At 41.3% G+C, this 20,966-nt stretch overlaps 1 protein-coding gene across 4 annotated transcripts in view; it reads left to right on the plus strand.

Annotated features, from left to right (window-relative positions):
- Nucleotides 1-20,966, plus strand: part of ULK4 (unc-51 like kinase 4) — an 892,004-nt gene that overhangs the window by 462,345 nt on the left and 408,693 nt on the right. For all 4 annotated transcript variants that reach the window (XM_068236316.1, XM_068236318.1, XM_068236315.1 and 1 more), the window contains 3 exons: nt 614-670; nt 17,844-17,895; nt 18,003-18,097. In XM_068236316.1, coding sequence (XP_068092417.1) covers nt 614-670; nt 17,844-17,895; nt 18,003-18,097 — 204 coding nt within the window. The remainder of the gene's footprint in view (nt 1-613; nt 671-17,843; nt 17,896-18,002; nt 18,098-20,966) is intronic.

The raw sequence follows: 20,966 nt of genomic DNA on the forward strand, positions 1-20,966 counted from the left end.
ATAATAGAGCACACTATAATAGGTGGTACCGCAACAAGAAGCACTAAATTGGGGGCTAAGGAGACAGTATAATGAGTGGCAATGTAATAGGGAGTAGTGAAATTAACAGCTACACATATTTTAAAGACCATGCCTCCTGCAAAATAAATGCAGGGGTTCCTCGAGATCAAAAAATTGTTTGCAGGGGTTCCTCAAGATCCAAAAGTTATTTGCAGGGTTCCTCCAGGGTAAAAAGGTTGAGAAAGGCTGCCTTAGAATGTTTCTTATGTCTTTGTGAAATAATATTAGCAAGTGTTGGTAGCTCATGCTGACTCCTCTTTTTAGTTGATGGCATTTTCAGCTGAATAAAACATCTGCACATGCATAAAGTCAAAGTGAATGAATGATCACAGTTTTTGGTCAAACTATTTGTTTTATCACATGACGAAGTAGAAAACCATGCCCACATTTAACTGAATTTTGTTAAAATTGATTGTACTTGAAGATCACATTAAAATTCAGATGCATGTTTCAATTGTAAGGTTGTTAAAAGTTGAACTATTCATATTGTACATACAACATTAAGCTGTAAATGAATATTTATAATGATTCTCCCGAAATCTTTTTTAAACAGGTTTTTCGACCCCAGATCATAAATGAGGAATTTCTTCACAATCTTGGCACCTTACTGGCAAGTTATTTATTTACATTTTACTTGAAACGAACAAGCAATCAGCAAAAGTTTTGACAGTGTTGCTGTTTGTTTAACCACTTAAAGAGGAATGCCAGTGCAAATAATGTAATAAAAGAAGTGCTTCATTTTTACAATAATTATGTATAAATTATTTAGTCAGTGTTTGCCCATTGTAAAATCTTTTCTATCCCTGATTTACATTGTGACATTTATCACTTGGTGACATTTTTACTGCTGGCAGGTGATGCCAGTGGAAGTAGCTGCTGCTTGCTTTTTTGGCAGTTGAAACAGCTGTAAAAAGCTGTTATTTCCCACAATGCAACAACTCTCCCACAGTGTGATGTCAGAACCATGGTGCTGACATCACACTGTGGGAGGAGTTTCACCACAATATCAGCCATACAGAGCCCCCTGAAAATCCATTTGTGAAAATGGGGAAAAAAAAAAAATTCTCATGGGAAAGGGGGTATCAGCTACTGATTGGGGTGAAGTTCAATTCTTGGTTATGGTTTCTCTTTAAGTTTGTTGCTTCCATGGAGGAGGATGTCTTGGGGCCCCCTTATTGTAATACGGCTTTCAACTCCCATTGTACATTTCCTCAGGACCCACTGCCTAATTAAAGAAGTGTACTATTACTTGCACTAGTCTGCTATGCGCTGGCCCTTTAGTGGTTTTGATGCTTCTGGTGCTTGCTCCCAGTGCTGGATGGTGCCAGTGGTCTATGTAGAAAAGCAAGGGGAGAGGGAGCACTCCAATAGTGCATTAAAACTTTTATTAGTAAAACACACAAAAAATATTGCACTTACAAACTGTTGTAGTTATAGATCGCTTTGGGGGACCGCCAGTGAGCTCTCTCGCAGCTCCTGAGCTTGGCCAGCTTATTCTTTATATTTTATATATTTTTTGTATTTAAATGTGACCAGTGAGCTCTCCGTAGCACCTGTACCCACCTGCTAACAATTACGTTTAATTGAGTCTTCACAGGAGAACGCCTATTCCAGGCATTCCCTGACTAATGAGCACAGCCCCTTTAGCCTATTTAACCACTTCCGTCTTGCCACCGCATCACCCGAAGAAGGTGTGGTCAAGCGGCGAAACGCGTAGTGACGGCAGACGGCACGCTGAGAGGAGGATCTGCCCGCTGTTTGCGTCTCTCCGATGTCCATCGCTCCTGCTAGCTCTGGCCAAGCTCAGGAGCTGCAAGAGAGCTCGCGGAAGGCCCGCTAATGCGATCTGTAACTACAACAGTTTGTAAGTGCAATATTTTTTGTGTGCTTTACTAATAAAAGCTTTAATGCACTATTGGAGCGATTCCTCTCCCCTTGCTTTCCCACTGTCAAATTGCATGGGGAAGCTACCTCATCCCCTAAGCACCAAGGTGGAGATTAACCCCTTGTCCATTACATTGAAGAATGATGCTATGCAAAGGAGGAAAATCTTTCTGGCTCTCTTCTTGCAGAGTACCCCAAAGTTATGAAGCATGTTGTCTGGTACTGTTTAGTGGTCAGAACCCCATAACGATGGGTTCTGAATTCTGTAGAGAATAACCATACTGTATTAAGTAAAAGGGGATAATGGGTGGGTGGGGGGGGGGGGCATGGTCGTATATCTCCTAATTTCTTTTAATTTTTAAAAATCACCACTTTCCACACATTGTGCATGTGCGCACAAACAAAGTGCTGTAAAAGTAGTATTGCCAGTCATTGCACGACCCAACCAGTAAACATTTATGTGTTAAAGAGAATCTGTACTCTAATATTCTTACACTAAAAAGCATACCATTCTATTCCTTATTTTCTCCTGTGCCCCTCTGTGCTGTTTCTGCCACTCTCTGCTGCAATCCTGGCTTGTAATTAACAGTTTTAGGCAGTGTTTACAAACAAACTAACCAGCTTCTAATAGGCTCAGCTAAGCATAGTGTGTGAGTATGCAGGGGGCCTGCAGAGGGTGTGTATCGCTTCTACCAATCACAAGCAGCCCTGCACATTCCACACAATCAAGCTTTAGCCCGACAAACAGGACAGAGGAAAGATACATTGATTTATTACAGAGACAGTGCAGTTAGGAAAGACTGCAGTAAGCCAGAGCAGATTCGAACAGGCATAGGAACTTATAGGATAGAAGAACTAAGGCTGAAAAAATTGTTACAGAGTCTCTTTAAGTGTGGTTAAAGAGGAACTGTCACGAAAATCTTAAAATCTTTAAAACACATGCAAATAAGATAATAATACTACATTTCTTCCAGAGTAAAATGAGCCTTAAATGAATTTTCTCCTATGCTGCCGTCACTTACAGTAGGTAGTAGAAATCTGACATTACTGACAGATTTTGGGCTAGTCCATCTCTCCATAGGGGAATCTCAGCATGGCCTCTATTCTTTATAAAGACATTCCCTGAAAAGGATTTATACAATGATGCTGGCCAGCTTCCCTGCTCAACGTACACTTTTTTGGCAGGTGGATGGAGCAACTGCCATTCACTAAGTCCTTTTAAAAATAAAGGAAACCCTAAGAACCCCGTATGAGAAGATGGGCTAGTCCAAAATCTGTTGATAATGTCAGATTTCTACTACTTACTGTAAGTGACAGCAAAATAGGAGAAAAGTAATTTATGGCTCATTTTACTCTGGAAGAAATGTACTTCTTATTTGTATATGTTTACATGTATTTTAATTTTTAAGATTTTCGTGACCAAGGTCCTTTAAGCCACCATCTGGCCAGTAATATATAAAGAAATGTGTCCAAGTGTATTGTTTCCCTCTATGTGTCACTAAAGCTGTAAATATGAAGCCTCTTTATTTGCATTCGTTAACTGATTCAGCAGCCTTGCTCAATAAATTCCCCCTGTGGTTTTGTTATCCTGAAACTGCATTAGCGCTGTTATGTGGTCAGTTTAGATGCAAATATTGTTTACTGCAGTTATATTGGTTATATTGTTCAACGTTTATGTAGAGGATGTTTTAACCAATATGTGCTCATACAATATGTGCTCATGTCTACAGGTTTCCTCTTTTCTTCTTATAATATTATTAAACTGGGAAGGAATACTGCAGAGAATTACATTAGGGAGTAGTACTGTTTATGTCGGCTCCTGATAATTAGTAGATGGTAATGGTCCAGTAAAGTCTGTTATGCCGTGTGCAAGAAAATAAAGTGACTTGTGTTGATATAATTCCTATGTATGCTCTTTCCACGGGGTATTGATTCCAAGAAAACTGATTAGTTTCATTTACAATTTACTAGCCTCAAGTGTAGAATTGGCTGCAAAATGTAAAAGTCTAGAAATATTCCGTACATAAACCATGTAATGAGGTTGTATAAAAAAAAATGCAAAATTGGAATGTAAAATCTTAAAATATATTTATTCTGTCTAATTAGATTGTTAATATATCATAAGGTAATAATGTTGTTGTCTCATTTTATGACTTTTGGAATCATCCACCATGCAGAATATGACAGCCTATTACAATATGAATTTCTAACATTGAAATACAGCTTTAGCTGCAAAGATTACATAAACAAGGGGAAATGTAATTCTTTGTTTTTAATCTATCGTGTACCTTCTTTGGAAATAATTGTGCTTTAAAAGAAAAGTGAAGTAAATTTTATTCATTTTCTTCCTGGTCTGAAAATTAAACTTTAATAGTATGGATAGAAAAAACAAGGTGGTGTAAATTGCACAGGTGGGATTTGAAGTCTACCTGAAAGGAAAAAAAGAGCCCCGAATGGGTACTTACCTAAGTAGAGGGAAGCCTCTGGATAATCCGGAGCCCCCCCCCCCCCCCTCCTCACCGTTTAAGCACTAGGGTTCACCAAAGCTCAACAACAAAGGCTTGTCAACAGAGCTCGTCCATGCTACAACTTAAAATGAGAGGAATATGGAGTCTGCCATATTTATTTCCTTATAAATAATGCCTGGTGAACAGCCAGGACAATTTTCTGCTATCCGTAGCAGCGCCTGAATTACACACCTTAAACAAGGAAGTGGCCCATGTAGTCAGACTTCAGTCAGAGCATCTCTTTATTTACACTGGCTTTATTAACCACTTTGGGATCAGATGGCTATGGTACCTTTTAAGACCAGAGCCATCCGTGCCCTTTTAAGAAATGTGATTGCTGTGATTGGCTCACAGCAATCACAGGGTCAGGAGCCAATGAAATTGGGTGCAGCAACGTTGACAGAAGCAGGAACAGCGAGAGCAAGCGAACAGTGCAGCGGTGATTGAAATCTACCCACTGGCAGGAATGAGCAGCCACAAGCAGGATGTTGATTTCAATCACCGCTATCCGGAAGTGGCTAACTGTTTTTAATGGCCATAAAACATTGCTATATTATTTTTACATGGAATAAAACTCCATCATTAGAAGTCAATATACTATTTGGAAGTTAAAATTAATCTATAGACTTTCATTTTTTGTTTCACCTGTTGACGGCATTTTCTGCCTGGACTGTTTTGGACTTAGAACCCCGCCAGCAAGTGGCTCTCTGAGTTCCTTGTCCCATTCCTGTTGTTGACTCCTAGCTTTGATCCTGTACCCCATTTCTGATCTAGTTCTGACCTATTTTTGATTTTGTGTTGTGTTAACCTACTTTTGCAAATATTTTGCAATTATGGGCAGTTAGTTTGTTTTGTGTTTTTGGGTTAGTTTAATTGTAGCTGTTTCTTGTGTCACTGTCCACTTGTATACAGTTATACCTCATGCACCTCAAAAGTAGCTGCCAACTCCACTGCAGTTGGATTTACTTCCACTTTAAATCTAACATTTTTAAATCTACACATAATTTAAATATTTGCCTGTGGGGAGTGTTAAACACATTTACAGGAGGTCAACCATGGGCCCTGCTGTTCCTACTCTTCTCTTCCAGATCTGTTGTCTTCTGATGTATTGGAAGTGAAGATATTAGAAACTCCAAAATCCAAGATGGCCACTAGGCTCACCTCTTACTTGGTTGTACAGGGTGGCTGTGATTGATAGGAATGCCATGTATCAGTATCGTAACCAGAAAGAGCTTGTGACAGAAGATGCCATTGGACTGGAGTACAACAAACCTGAAGGAAAATAGAAACTGTGGGAACTGGAGAGAGCTTTCCTGGAAAGTGACCTATTTTTTCCTGGCATATTAGTTTTTAATTTGTTTTCACTTTAATTGAAGGCACCAATGTTTTCCTAGTCTGTTGTGGGCATTCAGTAGTAGACTTTTTGTTTTTAATGTATCCATTTCCCCCTAGGTTAGCTGGTGTCAAATAAATGATGTGACATGTGTCAACCTAATATAACAATCAGAGACGTGACCCCTATTAACGTAACTACCTTGTGGTTTAAATCCAAGGGCGGGGCACCTGCCGTTGTGAATAACTGTACTGGTAGAAGTCCTATCACTTACCTTAAATCTCCTGCCACTTCTACAGACAAAGGGCTCGTTTCCACCATAGCGAATCCGCATGCGGCGACGAGATGCGGATTCGCTTGTTACACTGAAGTGGCCGGGGCTGTTTCCACATGTGCGGCGTGCGGGAGCGATTTGGCGGCGGGCCAAATCTGCACGACGGGACCCACCGAATTCGCCTGCGTCGGGAATCCGTGCGAATCGCCGCTAATGTATTTAATAGTAAAAACGCATGCGTTTGTTACATGCGTTTTTACCCGCGATTTTGCGTGCGATTTCGCACCTTTTTTAATGTTATTTTGCCCTGGCAGTGTCATGGTTAAAATTGCACGCGAAATCGCGGGTAAAAACGCATCCGCATGCGTTTTTACAAGCGTCGGAATGCCGGCGAAATCGCGTCGCAACAGTGGAAACGAGCCCAAAAAGTAAGATCATTGTTTTTCCCCATATTCTGGATATTCTGGATATAATGGACACAGCCTGAATAACATGGGGATCAAAAGGATAACTGTGTTAATGTTTGCTTGTACTGTTATTCTGTGATTGAATTTTGAAGAATAGAGGTTCCGCACAATGACCAATGTAGAATATTGAATCAGATAAAACCAGTACACTAAAGGTGGTCACTAATAGTCCAATTTCTAACGAAAAATCGTTAGAGCGATCAGAAATTCTAATCGGATTGGTTAAAAATAATGTCAGTTGATGGGCATAATTGATTATGAACGATTATAAAAAAAATTCTTCCGACTGGATTTTTGTCAAACCAAAATTTGGATTTTCTTGCTGGTTGTGATAGATAGGAAGCAAAGATTGGTTCGTTGATGGTGTAGTGAACGATTTTTCTTCGGATCAGAATTTCTGATCGCTCGAACGAATTTTCGCTAGAAATTGGACCGTTAGTGGCCACCTTAAGTTGCCGAACGTTTCGGACAAACAATGGTCCTTAATCATGCCGTTTTAGGTATAGTGTTCAATCTTTTCGCAGATTTAAAGAGGAACCATAACCCAGGATTGAACTTTATTCCAATAAGTGGACGCTACCCCTTTTCCTATGATAAATATTTACCTTTTCTCGAATAGATTATCAGGGACATCTGTATGGCTGATATTGTGGTGAAACTTCTCCAAATAGAGTTTGGCTTTTGTATAGGATAGAGTTAGGGAATGTTACTGATATTTTACGATCTGCAACATCCTGCTCCCAAATTAACAGGCACCCCTATTAAATGTAAGCTCCAGGAGGGCAGGATAGTCATCTTGAGGCTGATGACAACAGTGCAGGCTGCTTCTTAGACTATTGCACAACCTATAAGTTGTGATGGTTGTTCTGTTACATTTAGGTTTTAATGCATCGGAGAAGGCCAGCCTGCACTTCAGTTAATTCACATTACTGTACTCCATTAGCAAATTATGACAGCAGATTGTTGTATTACAGCGATATCTGTGCTGCAGTATTGTCACTTGCTAATTCAGGATTACTTATATTGATCTGTTTGTGAAAGTCTTCATGCAGTGAAACTATTGCATGGAGAAGGGCACGGCAGTTTGCATGTTTAACTAAACTTCTCTAAAGTGAAACTTGAAACAGGTAAAGTTATTGTACAATAAAATAAAATGTTTCTGCTTTTATAGAAAATGATGGAGATATTTTGTACTGTACGGTCTGTGTTTAAATGTGTTATTTATGTTGTGCGGGTTTTTTTCAGTATTTATTTATAAGAATGCTGTCCACCCTGTGTCTTCATGACCTGGAATTAGTGTGTTTCTGCAGGCTGATCAGGATGAGTGCTGTATTGAGCAGCGGTAGAGAAGAGTTTTGCTGCTTCAAGCAATTTAATGTCTGACATATTCCCAGCCTGTGCAAGGAAAGCAATACGTGCGGTACCTCTAGCTAGATAAATCTATTAGGCTACAATCTAAAGGCATCTGCACCAGTTGTTCTGTTCTCCTAGTTCCTGGTCATATTATATAAAGTATATCCTGTGGTGTATCTCCAGCCATTCTCAGAGGAGCAGACTGATTCAAGTCAGAGGAAGAGCAACATGAACCAGGGGACTCCAAACATGTTTTAAATAGTAATCACTTGCCAGACACCATTAGCAGACTCCCTTCTAAGTGAAATATAGGTTGTGTCTAAATCCCAGTGGGAAGTTATTAGAGTTTGGTAGAAGATAATATAATCAGAAATCCCTTTCTCTGTGCTGCTCTGGGGATCCTCCTTGGATGTAGCTTTGCTTGTGAGAAGGTTGTTAAAAGTTCTACTTTCCCCATCTGCCTATTAGACTGCTCAGGATTTGCTGCACTTCTGTAGTTAAATCCCATCATTTCGTAGGCAGCAGAAAGCGGGCTTTCGCTTAATGCTACCCTCTGCTAGGTTGCATATTTTAATATCCATAACAAAGCAATTAGAGGGCAAGGATCTCTGCAGCGTCTTACTTCAGGATTGCAGGGAATGGAGACATGGCCACCAACTGTGAATACCTCAGACAGCAGTGTGTATGTTGCCTCTTCCTGTGTTCTAGATACTCGTGTCACAAATAACTTTTATTTCAAATCACAGGACTCGTGTTGTCAAGTTCCGGTACATGCTGCCGAATGCACATTAATTATAGAGAGACTAGTGTAAATTAGAGAGCGAGGTGACAGATTTCCCAGGTCCCTGTTGGTAAAGCTGACAGATTTTCATATTTCTAAAGATAACCAAGAGACACATATCATAGAAAGGTAATTTGTTAAAAAGATAGTGCTTCTTACTGTTGTGAATGCCATAAAGTGCAATCCTTATGTTATCTTTGGATCTGGTAGATTTGTGTAAAAACACAAATGCTGTGTGGCAGTATCTTATGGATAGTATCGCAGTAATATTTAATGGGGATATTTGTGTTCTGTAGGTGAAAATGTACAGATCTGGAATTGCTAAGTAACTAGTTACAAGTAAAGTGTTTGGCTGTATTTTTATGTTATAAATGTAAGCAATACTCTTGCAAGTAATTACTTTATTCTGCAGGCTTATCTTTGAATTCTAGGAAATGTTTATGTTATTCTTCCATATGAAGCAAAACATTTCATTCCAAAGGGCTTTGGCAAGTGCTTTCCATATCTAAGAAATAGTAGTATTAAAGATTTTCACAGTTTGGCCTTGTCCTATTCCTGTGACAAGTTCCTCTCTCTGCACCTCTCTGTCTTTCTGCTCTCTTGCCTGTAGCAATCTTCCATCCACTTTTTTCCTGTCACTTTTTACATCTGTCTTTTTTCATCCTGAGTATCTTTTCTTTTATGCACCTGTACATTGATCAGTAATATGAAGTTAGAGTAACCTAATTGTGATCCTAATAATCCATGCAACTTGTGGGGATTTCAGCAAATGTCTGAATAAGCTGCTGTCATTTGTTGGAGTACTCATACTGTTTTTATTTCTGGGGTTTGCACTAGCATTTTTTTGCTGGTGTTGTATGCTGTGCATGGGTACATGATCCCACCCTATACTTGCATAGTCATTAGTAACCTTTTAGAGACCGAGTGCCCAGACTGCAATGAAAAACCCACTTATCCTATTGCAAAGTACCAACATTGCAATTTAACCTGAATACCAAACCCAGTATAGGTAGCCAGATGACTGTGTCCGCAGCCCCCCCTCCCCCCCACCAGTGTAAGCGGCCAGCTGTTTCCCAAGTATAGGTAGCCAGATGACCCCCGCCCCAGTAGAGAGAAGCAGAAATCCAACCAGTATAGGCAGCCAGATGTTGTGGGTCACCCACCCCAGTATAGGTAGACAGATGACCTTCCCAGTATAGGCAACCAGATGACCCTCCTGTATAGGTAGCCAACATCACCCTTCACTATAGGCAGCAAGATGTTCACACCAGTATAGGTAGTCAAATGTCTTCGCACTATAGGTAACAAGGTGTCCCCCCAGTATAGGTAGTCAGTTGACCCCCCTCCAGTATAGGTAGCCAGATGACCCAACCCCCCAGTATATGTACCCAGATGACCCCCACCCCCCAGGATCCACGGAAGATACATGGGATCCAGCTTCCTCCACTCAGGCCTTCAGTCTCCATGGTGGAGAACCACCTGCCACATGATCTCACCTCCTGTGAGGAGAAAAACAGGTCTTGTGCATCTCCCGTGGATTCTGGAGAGTTGTTAGTCCACCTCTCCGCTGCATGCTGCACACTCTGCATGCAACCATTCCTCTACACCCTCCCCCCCCCCCAGCAAATTTGCTCCGGGTAGCACAACGGTTAATGACTCGCATGCCAATAGAGACGGCTCTGAGTGCCCCCTGTAGCAGGGATACTATAGGTTCGCCGCTGCTAGTCTAGGGGAAACGAGGTCTGATGTTCCCACTCATACATTATACTGCGAAAGCTCACTTCTGCATACATTTCTGTGAGTAGCTGGTTAGTAAGCGCTAATTATAGCAAGTAAATGCTGTGACTAGATTCCAGCTTCACTGACTAGTTGCTGCTATTGGTTGCTAGTGCAATAACTTGGTTCTTCTAGTATCAAATCCATTTAAATATATTGAACTAGCTGTAGCTGTAGTGTCTAAGGGCTGATTTGTACTAGGAGCCACGGCTGTTTCCGATTTGGCCTTTGCTCTCATTCTGCTGTGTAGCCGCAGCCCAAAAATGCTAACCCATGTCATGGATGGCTATTGTGATTTGCCTGGGTGCTGCAGAAATCTGACCAACCAGAATCACACTAGACACTACAGTGAATACATAGGCAGCATTTCCCCACCTCTCTCGTATCCGGGAAGCTCTGCAGATTCGGACCGAATTCAGGCTCAGTGGAAATAGACCATTAGCTGCTATGACTATGAGTTGCTTGTGTGTCGTGGCTTTTACACAGTACAACTACACCTCCTGGTAATAATTTGGACATACAAATATACTGACAAGAGACCAGTTATAAGTGAAGTAGAACTTCAGCGTAAATATAGATCAGAAGATCATTCAATACATGCTTAAAGCGGATCCGAGATGAAAAACTAGCTATAACAAGTAACTTGTCTATATATCTTATGTACAGTTTAGATGGTTTAAACAGCAAATCTGTCTGCATACTGCTTTAATAGAATATGATTATTTCTTCCTGTGATACAATGACAGCAGCCATGTTGTTTGTAAACATTACACAGAGGCAGGCTTAGCTGCACCATCAGCACTCAGACTGAAAAAAACCTAATCCCTCCTCCTCCTCCCTCCCCCCTCTGCCTCTGAAATCTCTATGGCTAGTAATATGGTTATGGAAATGGCTAGTAATACCTCTCCCTCCTCCTGCCCAGACTGAGCTCCCATGAGACCTTGCTACTGCCAAGTCTCTCAGAAAACTGTGAGTGGGGCTTATTTAGTTTATAGGAAATTAGAGTATTAAAACAAAAAAGTATTTGGCTTGAGGAATGCCCTATAAACTATAGTAAAGGAACACAAGTATGCAAGGAGTAAAAGTTCATCTCGGATCCACTTTAAAAATATATTTATTAAATGATACAAACATTTGACAAAACATTACCAAATGTTAAAAGGGAACCTTAAAGGGGTTCTCTGGTATGTTTAAAAAAGCTAAAACTGAAACCTACCTGGGGCTTCTGCTTCTCGCCCCCCTGCTGCCTTCCTCCTCCGATGCTCCGTTCCCCACCGCCGATAACCTGGTAATTATTTGTCTAACTAGACAAATAGAAGTGCCGGCTGCGCGCCCGTGTCCGTGAGTGTGCTCGCTCCCACGCATGTCCTCTGGAGTGTACTGCGCAGGCGCAGTATAAAGTTTTCTTGTACTGCACCTGCGCAGTAAGCTCCCACTGACACGCACGGAGCGAGCACGCGCCGCAGTTCTATTCGTCTAGTTAGACGAATAGCAGGTTACCTGCGGCTGGGAATGGAGCATCGGAGAAGGACGGCGAAGGATGTTACAGCAGCAGGGGGGCGATAAAAGCCCCAGGTAAGGGTCAGTTTTAGCTTTTTTAAACATACCAGAGAACCCCTTTAACTGAGAGGGAAATGGATGTTTCCTTTTAAACAATACCAGTTGCTTATCAGTCCTGCTGATCTCTTTGGCTGAATCACACCTGAAACAAGCATGCAGCTAATCCAGACTGACTTAAAGAGAAACTCCAACCAAGAATTGAACTTTATCCCAATCAGTAGCTGATACCCCCTTTTACATGAGAAATAGAATGATTTTCACAAACAGACCATCAGGGGGCGCTGTGTGACTAATTTTGTGCGGAAACCCCTCCCACAAGAGGCTCTGAATACCGCGGTACTCTGGGCAAACTGCCACAATGTAACAATGTTCACAGACAGGAAATGGCTGTTTAAAGCTGTCTGTAACAGCCAGAGCAGTTAGAAACAGCTACATAACTTGCCCACAGTAACAATGTCACCATGTAATACATGTCAGAATGTGAATCTGGGAGAGGAAAGATTTTACAATGAGCAAACACTGACTAAATCATTTATACATAATTGTTGTAAAAATGAAGCACTTTTTTTATTAAATTATTTTCACTGGAGTTCCTCTTTAAGTCAGAGCACCTGATCTGCAAGCTTGTTGAGGGGCTGTGGCTAAATGTATTAAAGACACAGGTTTAGCAGGAGAGTGAGGAAACTGATATTATTTTAAAAGGAAAATCCATATCATTCTCAGTTTAGGTTCCCATTAAGACCATTTGCTTTAACCAATAAAAAAGTCCCTTTAGTTGTACTACGGTAATAACAGCACTGCATAGAGTTATAAATTGGCCCATACATCTATTTAAATACCAAAGCAGAAGATGTTAGTAGTGAAGCATGTCTTGCTGTTATTCATCTATTGCTGTATTAGCATCCAGCAGTGCACTAAAATTAATAATAATTAATATAGCCAGAATTGTTGTTGTACAGACTCTTCCAAACACTGCAATAATTCCATCCACCTTTTATATACTATAGAAAGGGAAAGTCAGATATTTCTTGTGTGCTGCCTCATTTGGTTTAATGAGTTGGGTCAGCGGACACCTCAGCAGATGGCAGTGCATTACTGACCATCACATGGCTACTGGCTTTCCTAATGTAAACAAACCCTAAAGCAAACTCAGCAGTGAACTGCTGTATGTTGTCAAGGGCTACTGCTTTGCATTTAGTTCTGAGAAAGTTTATGTGATCATCTGATTTGCTGTTGGGAAAGGCAGTGGAGTTTCATCTCATCTTTAAAGGGGCACTATGGCAAAAAATTCTAAAATATATAAAATATGTACAAACATAGACAAATAGATTGTAAGCCTTTGGGCAGGGTCCTCCTCCTTTTGTGCCCTACCTGATCATGCACCTCCATTACTGTGCACCCATGCTATGCATCTGAGTGAACCTAACTTGCCTAATCTCCATGCTCCATCCAGTGACTAAGCATTACCTGGTACTCATACTATGGTGTGTGATCTGGTTTTCTTATATTCCTGTATTGTCATATTGCTGTATGTCTCCCCCCACCCCCCCCCCCAAATATTGTCTGTAACCTAAATTAATGTTCAGCGCTGCGTAATATGTTAGCGCTTTATAAATACAATAAATAAATAGGAAGTACCTTTTTTTCCAGAGTAAAATGAGCCATAAATTACTTTTTTTCCTATGTTGCTGTCACTTACAGTAGGTAGTAGTTGAAATTAAATAAACCCTGAGAATCCCCTATGAATAGACGGGCTAGTTCAAAACCTGTCACTTCTGTCAGATTTCTACTACCTACTGTAAGTGACAGCAACATAGGGGAAAAGTAATTTATGGCTCTTTTTAATCTGGAAAAAAATGGACTTCTTATTTGTCTATGTTTGGACATATTTTCAATTTTACAAGTTTTTGCCATAGTGCCCCTTTTAACTGTTTCTTAAATATTCTCCACTAGTGCTTCTACAACTGATGCACCTACTTCTTGCCCACTTGGTAACTTTGTTAGCAGACACACTGCTCTGAAAACCTAAACCTCGAATTTCTACTTGAAACATCTCCTTTTTAGTTGGCAAACTCGGCAGATTGTGAGCACCTTAAAATCTGCTATTTAGCTGTTACTCTGTTTCTCCTCATCTACCCTTCCACCTAAAACAAAATAAACAAGAAAAAAAAAACTTTAAAATCTCTAGCTCCCCAGATATTTTGGTTTTCTGGATAAAGAATGGTTCATGGAACACAATTCTCATTTTAGTTTATGATAATGTGTTAAGCTGGTAAAACGAGTTTTGGACTATTTTATATTTGTATCGCCTGTGTCTCAATCTGTAAGAGTTTCCATCAGTTCCCGTTCAGTAAAGATTTTGAGAAGTTTCTATAAAGGTGACAGATACAACAACATATAAAACAATTATTGTAGAGAAGGTAAGCTGTAAAATCACTGACTGCCCCTTCTTTCTGATCCCGAGTGCTGGCAGTTTCCATATTAAAGGGGAACTGAAGAGAGAGGTATATGGAGGCTGTCATGTTTATTTCCTTTTAATCAATACCAGTTGCCTGGCAGCCCTGCTGGTCTATTTCTCTGCAGTAGTATCTGGTTAAAACCAGAAACAAGCATGCAGCTAGTCTTGTCAGATCAGACTTATAAGTCTGAACCACTGAAACACCTGATCTGCTGCATGCTTGTTCAGGGGCTATGGCTAATAGTATTAGAGGCAGAGGATCAGCAGGGCTGCCAGGCAACTGGTATTGTCTAAAAGGAAATAAACATGACAGCCTCCATATACCTCTCTCTTCAGTTCCCCTTTAAAGCCACAAAACTCCACGGAGAGCACAAGGACAGAAAATAAGAGAATAACTTTACACATCTGTAAAACCCACAAAACTTTCTCACCCTTTACCAAAGCTACATTTTAAAAAAATCTTGAAGATTGACTGCGTTTAACCACTTCACCACTGAGGGGTTTTACCCCCTGAGCACCAGAGCAATTTTCACCTTTCAGCGCTCCTTCCATTCATTCGTCTATAACTTTATCATTACTTATCGCAATGAAATGAACTATATCTTGTTTTTTCCGCCACCAATTAGGCTTTCTTTAGGTGGGACATTATGCCAAGAATTATTTTTTTCTAAATGTGTTTTAATGGGAAAATAGGAAAAATGTGGGTAAAAAAATAATTATTTTTCAGTTTTCGGCCATTATAGTTTTTAAATAATGCATGCTACTGTAATTAAAACCCATGAAATGTATTTGCCCTTTTGTCCCGGTTCTAAAACCATTTAAATTATGTCCCTATCACAATGTTTGGCGCCAATATTTTATTTGGAAATAAAGGTGCATTTTTTTCATTTTTGCGTCCATCCCTAATTACAAGCCCATAGTTTATAAAGTAACAGTGTTATACCCTCTTGACATAAATATTTAAAAAGTTCAGTCCCTAAGGTAACTATTTATGTATTTTTTTTAATTGTAAATTTTTTAATTTTTTTTTAATTACAAAAAAAATAAAATGGGGAGTGTGGGAGGTAATGAGTTAATTTTATGTGTAAAAGTCATTTATTTGTATGTGAAAAATGTGTAGGGTGTAGTTTACTATTTGGCCACAAGATGGCCACAGTAACTTTTTGTTTTAATGCGACCTCCAAGCTTCCTTCCGGAAGCTTGGAGGAAGTATAAGGAGGCTGGACACGTGAGTTTTTGTTTCATTGATCTCTGGGCGAGCGGGCGGCGGCGTGTTTACTAGCGGCGGGCGGCGTGTTTACGAGCGGGAGCGCGGACAGCGTCGGGAACGCGGAAAGTACGTATTTCTCCGTCCCTGGTTGTTAAAGGATGGAAAAAGGGGCGGAGAAATACGTACGCGCGGGGGTAAAGTGGTTAAGGGGGTTTAGATGCTTTCCTTGCGTTGAAAGACATTCATGGCTACAAATACTAGGTAATGCCCAGTGGTGTTGAGCCAGGGATTTTATCTGATTGCCATCTGGCGTTGGGAAGGATTTTTTTTCCCTTTTGGGGCTAATTGGAAGATGTCTTGTAAGGGTTTTTCACCTTCCTCTGGATCAACAGGGATATGTGAGGGAGCAGGCTGGTGTTGTACTTTATTTTCTGGTTGAACTCGATGGATGGATGTCTTCAACAACCTAAAAAAAAAAAAAAAAAAATCACTACGATTCGAGGCCCTTTTCCCAGTTGCGTGCATCAGGAGACACAAGTGACAGTGCTGTAACGGTTGGGTGTAGCAACTCAGATGTCTGATTATATGGTGATCTGCAGAATCACCAATAATACAGACACTATACCTGATTATGCGGTGATCTGCAGAATTACCAATAATACTAGTATAGCTAAAGTGTGCTAAGAGTGTAGTGCTTGGTGCAGCCGTAACTTTATTCGTTTTACAAGACCTTACCAGAGGGACTGGTAAGGTACTATAATACACAGACAATAACCTAGTAGTTTGGCGAGACCTCACCAGAGGGGCTGGTAAGGTACTATCAGTACACAGACAGTGTAACAGAGAACAAGCCCCAGCAACTGGTGATGCTGAGGGAATCTCCCGAGGAGCGGGTGATTCAGACTATACTGCAACCTAGTGGACACCTGAGGATCAGGTGTTACAAACAATACTGCAACTAATGATCACCTGAGGAGCAGGTGATTAAGACTATACTGCAGTCTAGTGGACACCTGAGGAGCAGGTGTTACAAACAATACTGCAACTAATGATCACCTGAGGAGCAGGTGATTCTATACTAAAAATCCCTCACCAGAGGCTAACCCACTGGTGAGGACAGAGTGGTCAGACAGGCAAGGTTCGGCAACAGGGAGGTAAGTAACAGTACAGAATCGTGAGGCAAAGGGATAATGGGTAACAGGCAGAGGTTCAGCAACTGATCAGATAGGCAGAAGTACAGAAACGTTAGACAGGAAGCAAGGTCAAAGTTATAGCCAGAATCATACACAAGTAATCAATAACAATATAACAATTCCTAGTCTAGGTGTGAAGTCCTTGGTTTCAACACCTGGGATCTAGTCTAAGGTCTGAGCGCTAACACGTAAGTATTCACGAGGACCAAATGACAAGTGAAGGCTTATGAGGAAGAGGGAGACTCTCAGCCACTCCCACCTCGGATCTCCGCCAATCCGAGCGGCGAGAGTCATCCTTGACGTCAGCCGACCGGCAGGTCAGCTGACGCGCCTTCTGCAAGCATAAAGGTCCTGTCTCTGCGCGCGCCCGCGCGAGACAGACCTCCTGTGAGTCAGAGAACCGACCGTCCCCTCCGTGCCAGACGCCGAGGGAACTGAGAATGCTTGTGAGCCAGGGAAGGAAGCGGCTGCAGACACCCCCTGCGTGTCGGCAGCCGCTGAGCTACTAGTTGTTACAGTTGCAAAGCGTGGCACTTGTGTTTCTATGCGATTCTTCCTGATGCAATTCTAATTTCCACTCCTAATGAAAGGGAATCACAATGTGTTTGCAGGAATGAATTGGCACTTTTGAGTTGGGATTCCACTGTGAATTGCAATGCATGGATATGGGCATCAGACAGTGCAGTCTATGCACTTCTGATGTCCCTGCAGATTATGTCGCATCACCTTGCAGAAAACACGGCTGAAATTGCACAAGCGGGGAAAGGGCCTAAGTCATCTAAGATTTGGCTGCTTGAAAAGGCAGAGTATGTGATCTGATTGGGTGATTTTCAGGAGGTGGTAGAAAGGGAAGTGGCACCACAATTACAGGTCTGCTTCAGAATAACCTTTGCATATGTTTTTAATAATCAATATTAACTTTACAGTTAAAGTTTTTTCATGAAAGTTTAAATTATTATTATCAATATTTTTTTTTTCATTTTGCAGAACCAAATTAAATCTGTGGATGCTGGCGAGACTAATTTGGAGGGAGCTGTGGGTAAGTGCATCTCAGGGCATTCCACAACATGAAAGAATTATTAGAACAAAGGTTAATTGAGTCACTTTGAGTCCTCCAACATAACAATGGCTTTTTTTTATGACCAGGTCAAGCTGCATCAGATGAACTGATCAGGACAGCTCTATCAGCGTTTGAAGCTGTAACACAGCATCCAGTCTTGTTGACACTTCACCACTCCCCAGTAAGTCTTGGCAGAACTTGAAACAATATTTTCCTACTAGTTGGAGCAATTCCCATAAGCTATCCAAGCAATCAGTAGCTTTTAGGGTCATGCCTTCTATTTAAACAACAAAGCACATAAACCATCAGCCTCAATCCTAGTTCCTGTTTGTAGACTTATCAAAATAGTATGGTATTATAATAGTACTACTCTGTTTCATTTTAACATTACTTGAATAAATGTGATCATAATTTAGGGTGTTTTTTTTTTGTTTTGATTTTTTTTTAGTAAACTGTGCTCATTGTTGAATTGCATATACCTAAAAGCCTTTTCACATGTCAAAAATAGAGATGTTGCAACCCGCGTTTTTATGTTAGCGAACCACGAACTTGCAAAAAAGTTTGTGAACCAGTGAATCAACGCAAACCGCAATAGACTTCAATGGGCACGTGAACTCTCAAAACTACAAACACTAATTCTGGCCACAAAAGTGATGAAAAAGATGTTTCAAGGGGTCTAACACCTCGAGGGGGGCATGGCTGAGTGGGATACAGGCCAAAAGTCCCCATAAAAAAATCCGGATTTGAAGCACAGCAGGGTTATAATCCCTAAAGGGAAGAAATCACATTGCATTCCTAAATTGGAGGCCTAAAGTGCTTAAAAACATCTTGCGTGTGTATACATGGATCAGCAGGTAGTGTAAGTAGTGTACTGCTTCACACTGATAGACCAAACTCACTGTGTAACGGCTGTTTGTGTAGTGATGGCCGTGCTGGACTGGTGCAAACGATGGTGAGATTGCTCTTTCTCAGTCACACAGGTGCAGTTAACCGGTATGCACGGACTGGTGTATAAAACAGCGTGCGGTCACACACAGGTGCAGTGAAAGGTATACAGTGACTGGTATTACAATGCAATGTGCAGCTGTCACACAGGTGCAGTTAACAGGTATGCACGGACTGCTATATAAAACAGCGTGCGGTCACACACAGGTGCAGTGAACAGGTATGCAGTGACTGGTATATAAAACTGCGTGCGGTCACACACAGGTGCAGTAAAAGGTATACAGTGACTGGTATTACAGTACAATGTGCAGCTGTCACACACACAGGTGCAGTGAAAGGTATGCACGGACTGGTATATAAAACAGCGTGCAGCAGTCACACTAGGCACTGAATGTGCTGGGCCTGGCACTGTATAGCAATTAGCAAGGGCCACCTGCAACAGACAGGGCTGTATATGTAGTGTCAGTGGGCCACAAAAAAAAAAAACACATCACAAGATCATTAGCTCTCAAAAGAGCTGTTTTGGTGGTGATTTTCCAGCAACAAATATCAGCAAGGAGCAAGCTAACAGACCTCATAACTATCGCTTTCCCTATTTCTCCAATGTAGGGGGGAGGGGGGGCTCCAGGAAGGAGTGCAGCCTAATTGGCTGTCATGTGTCTGCTAACTGTGATGTAGAGGGTCAAAGTTTAGCCCAATGATGTAGTAAAGGGCGCGGGTCGAACCGACATAAAGTTTGCGTTCGGATGTGAACACGAACCCGCGTTGTTCGCACGAATAAGTTCGAATGCCAATCGTTTTGGACATCTTTAGTCAAAAATTATGTATTTGTGTACAGCCTGTTTTGTGGATTCAAATATCTTAGCCGCCATGTATCATCTGATTTTACCACTGTTTTATTCGTGAGTTTTGCAGCTTCTTTGCAGCATATGGACAATGGGCCATATGCAATTCACTTTTTCTGTTTCCTAAGTTTTTTCCTAGGTGATATATTTACACCTTATTAAAAAAAATGCCCTTTAAGCCACCAAGGGCTCGATTCACAAAGCGGTGCTAACCCAGTTAGAGACTTTAGGCGTGTTAACCATTGCACCACGCTGGTGAAAAGCTAGTTTAGGCGTGATAAGTTTAGATAATTTTAGATTGCGCGCAAAGTCCAGCACGCAAAGCAGCGCCATTAAACTCTATGCAAAGTGCACCAGACTTTGCTAGCGCAAAACTTTTGATCAGTTGTGCACTGCGGTGCTAACCCAGTTGGTGCTATAGTTATCACGCCTAAACTTATCACACTTAAACTTATCACACCTAAACTTATCAAGCCTAAACTGAGTTTAGCCGTGATAAAGGGCTTTTCACCAGCGTGCTAACTGTTAGCACCGCTTTGTGAATCAAGCCCCAAGTGCGCAAGAAAATACTCAGAATAATTTGTAAAGTATTTTTTTCCCTACTGTTTAGTACTTTTTCAATTGTAGAGTGCTAAAAAGTTATTTTAAACAGAAGATTAAAAATATCTCCTAGGAGAAAGCTTAGGAGAAAAAATGAATTGACAAAGGGCCAATGAGTCTACATAATCACATGGCCAATTAATTGCCCAACGAGCAGGGAGATGGCACAGAAAATATTTTATATCATACAGTATACTGTATGTATTACAGTGGCATTGATGCATTCTGTTAGTTATACTGATGTCTACTCTTTTGAATTATCTTATCTTATTTTTCACCTCAACTCTTAAGCTGGCCATACACTGGCCCGATTTGCCGCCGTTTTCGACAGCAGATTCGATCACTGGGATCGAATCTGCTGCCAATCGTTCACGCTAAACGCACCCGCCGATCCGATTTCCTACCGAAATCGGATCGGTCCGTCGATCGCGCCGTGCGGGAAATTACCGTCGATCGCCCGCGGGTAGGGAGCGCGTCGCTAGCGGCGGCCGATCCGATACAGGTATACATTACCTGACGCTGGCTCCCGGGCATCTTCTCCGCGGTGCACCGCTCTGTTCCTGCTTCCATCCCAGCGTACATTAACTTCCTGTGTCACTCCAGTGACCAGGAAGTTCAAATAGAGGGCGCTCTATTTGAACTTCCTGGTCACGGAGTGAC

This window comes from Hyperolius riggenbachi, chromosome 5 (genome assembly GCF_040937935.1).
Source record: "Hyperolius riggenbachi isolate aHypRig1 chromosome 5, aHypRig1.pri, whole genome shotgun sequence".
In the NCBI taxonomy this organism is placed as follows: Eukaryota; Metazoa; Chordata; class Amphibia; order Anura; family Hyperoliidae; genus Hyperolius; species Hyperolius riggenbachi.